Source organism: Sebastes umbrosus, chromosome 18, assembly GCF_015220745.1.
Source record: "Sebastes umbrosus isolate fSebUmb1 chromosome 18, fSebUmb1.pri, whole genome shotgun sequence".
Lineage (NCBI taxonomy): Eukaryota > Metazoa > Chordata > Actinopteri > Perciformes > Sebastidae > Sebastes > Sebastes umbrosus.
The window spans coordinates 300,001-302,500 of NC_051286.1; the positions used below are offsets into that span (position 1 = coordinate 300,001).

General features: G+C 43.0%; 1 protein-coding gene across 2 annotated transcripts in view; it reads right to left on the minus strand.

The window, feature by feature from the left end:
* Positions 1–2,500, minus strand: part of galnt14 (UDP-N-acetyl-alpha-D-galactosamine:polypeptide N-acetylgalactosaminyltransferase 14 (GalNAc-T14)) — a 174,503-nt gene that overhangs the window by 20,614 nt on the left and 151,389 nt on the right. For both annotated transcript variants that reach the window (XM_037750347.1, XM_037750346.1), the window contains exon 10: positions 1,494–1,620. In XM_037750347.1, the coding sequence (XP_037606275.1) occupies positions 1,494–1,620 (127 nt within the window). The remainder of the gene's footprint in view (positions 1–1,493; positions 1,621–2,500) is intronic.

Below are 2,500 nucleotides of genomic sequence, written 5' to 3' on the forward strand. Positions count from 1 at the left end.
TGAAAGTGCACTCCGTTCTGTAATCTGAATTTATCCGGCATCCTTATTGTGGCCGTGATTAATCTATTTATACCAGATCAATTCACACGCAGTCTGAGCACATTAGGCCTGTTAATGGATTATTGGACTGCCTGTAAACATCTTCCTGTTTGAACTGTTTGAAAGGGGCAGACAACAGAATACAGCTTATGCTAATAGGATAATATTGTACTCGCAGCTCAAAGGCTCCCAGGCAGCTGTAAATCCACTTTAACAAGGACGTGAACAGCTTTCTGTGGCTGAGACGCGCTGCTCAGAGAGCAGACGACTGCTTCCTGGATTCCATCAGTCAAACAGCCAATCAGTCTGCAGGAGAGTTAGTGGATTATTAGTGAGGTCGGCAGGTTAGTGGGTTAGTGCACAACGAATCAACACACAAGTCCAACGAACTGTTTCTTAGTTTGGGACTAAAGTCCGTCAATCAGGAGATCATTTATCAGCTCTAGAGGAGTGACCGATCACATTCACATGAAAACATGCTTCCACTGAAGACATACAGCTGTTACCAATAATCACATAAACAGGTTAAGATTACTTCAAAACAGATCTTACTGGATCTCTCCTCTCTCTGTCGGGCTGATATCCACAGAAACATGATTATAGAAACAATGAAACAGCTGTTACAGACCTCAGCTCGCTTTACGTTATCTATCACAGACCTATTACACTACTCACTGGGTCAGACAGATGTGATCAAGCCTTCCATTAGAAACATCTGGGTCAGACAGATGTGATCCAGCCTTCCATTAGAAACATCTGGATCAGACAGATGTGATCAAGCCTTCCATTAGAAACATCTGGATCAGACAGATGTCATCAAGCCTTCCATTAGAAACATCTGGGTCAGACAGATGTTATCAAGCCTTCCATTAGAAACATCTGGATCAGACAGATGTTATCAAGCCTTCCATTAGAAACATCTTAAAGGCTAAACAGCAGGTATTTGAGAATAAATGAGACCCTTCATTAATGATGTTTAGGATTTAGATTTAACAGATGATAATTTCCAAGTTTATAGAATTTGTATTTGTTTTCTGAACACTTGTAATTAATATTCTCCAGTTTGCATCGATTTATTAAAACAACGAGGAGCATTCTTGTTTTGTTTCGTGGTTTAGTGTCAATGCAGCGACGGTATATTGTGTTATATATTAAATCAATATAAAAGGCTCATTCTATTTTAATATAAATGTTGTGTTCTTTTATAGCCGACTACAGGTGTTGCTGGAGTTTAGACCTTTCCATTTTAAAGGGGACATATTATAAAAAAGTGAGATGTTCATGTTTTTTTTTACCATTACAGCATGTAAACATGTTCTAGTAGAAACACAAAATACAAGTATGAACCTGAGACTGAGTATGATATGGGACCTTTAAATGAGCAGAGATCCAGCAGCCCTGTGACGTCTGAAACAGACTCAGAATGTGAATGCTGACATGAATAAGAGGCGTACTTGATGTAGGTGTTGGCGTTTCCCTCGGGGAAGACGTACGGGTGTTTCTTCCTGAAGACGTGACCCACTCTGCTGCAGGGCAGGATCTCCAGACTGCCGCCACACTGCCACACCCGGAACGAGATCTCTGCAACCAGGTCAAAGGTCAACACACAACACTCAACTCCTATATACAGTTATACTGTCTGGATGATTTCATCTATTCTACCTTTTCACCAACACTCATTCTGCTGAAGAGAAAAAGGTTTATCATTGTTCGTCTCAACAGTCCTCATCCCCGACTCATCCCCGACTCATCCCCGACTCCAGGTCCACAACAGATGGAACACTTCCTGTGTTTGTGTAACTCATCTTAAAGCTGCAGTAGTCAGTATATTTTTTGGCTTCATTGGGCAGACATCCCATAATAACCTTTCAGCATATTGTAATTGAAGTGTTCAGAGAGATAACTAGACTTCTGCTCCTCCTCATGGCTCTGTTTACAGGCTTTAGAACATCTAGCCTAGCCTCTAACTGCTGTGCTCCTAAAGCAGTGTTATTATGGTCTGGATGACCTCCCTCTGAGGGCGGATCACGTTACCTGATGGTTCGTGTCCACCGGGGCGTTTTCTATCGCGAGGGAACGCGCCGCTTCCCAGCATTGGACGCTCGGTGGACAGAACACACCCGGCTCCTGATTGGACGAACTCCTTCCCTCCGTGGGCTGCTGCTCTCGGCTTTCAAACCGGAACCAACATGGAGGCTCGTTTGGAAACTTACTTCTCTTAGTTCAGGAAAATAGTTCACTGAAATGTGTTTCTGAAAACATCTGAGGTGAGAAATAATCCTGCATCTGAATCTGTCTTTATTTAGATCCACAACGTTTAGTTTAAAAGATTCTCGGGCGTTTGGAGAGGCAGCGAGTCGCATCGGACGCCCGTGATTTACATAAAGTAGACTAGACCTCAACTTTATGCAAATGAAGAACGGCCGTCGTCACGCTCCGTCTCTCGAATCACGCCGCCACG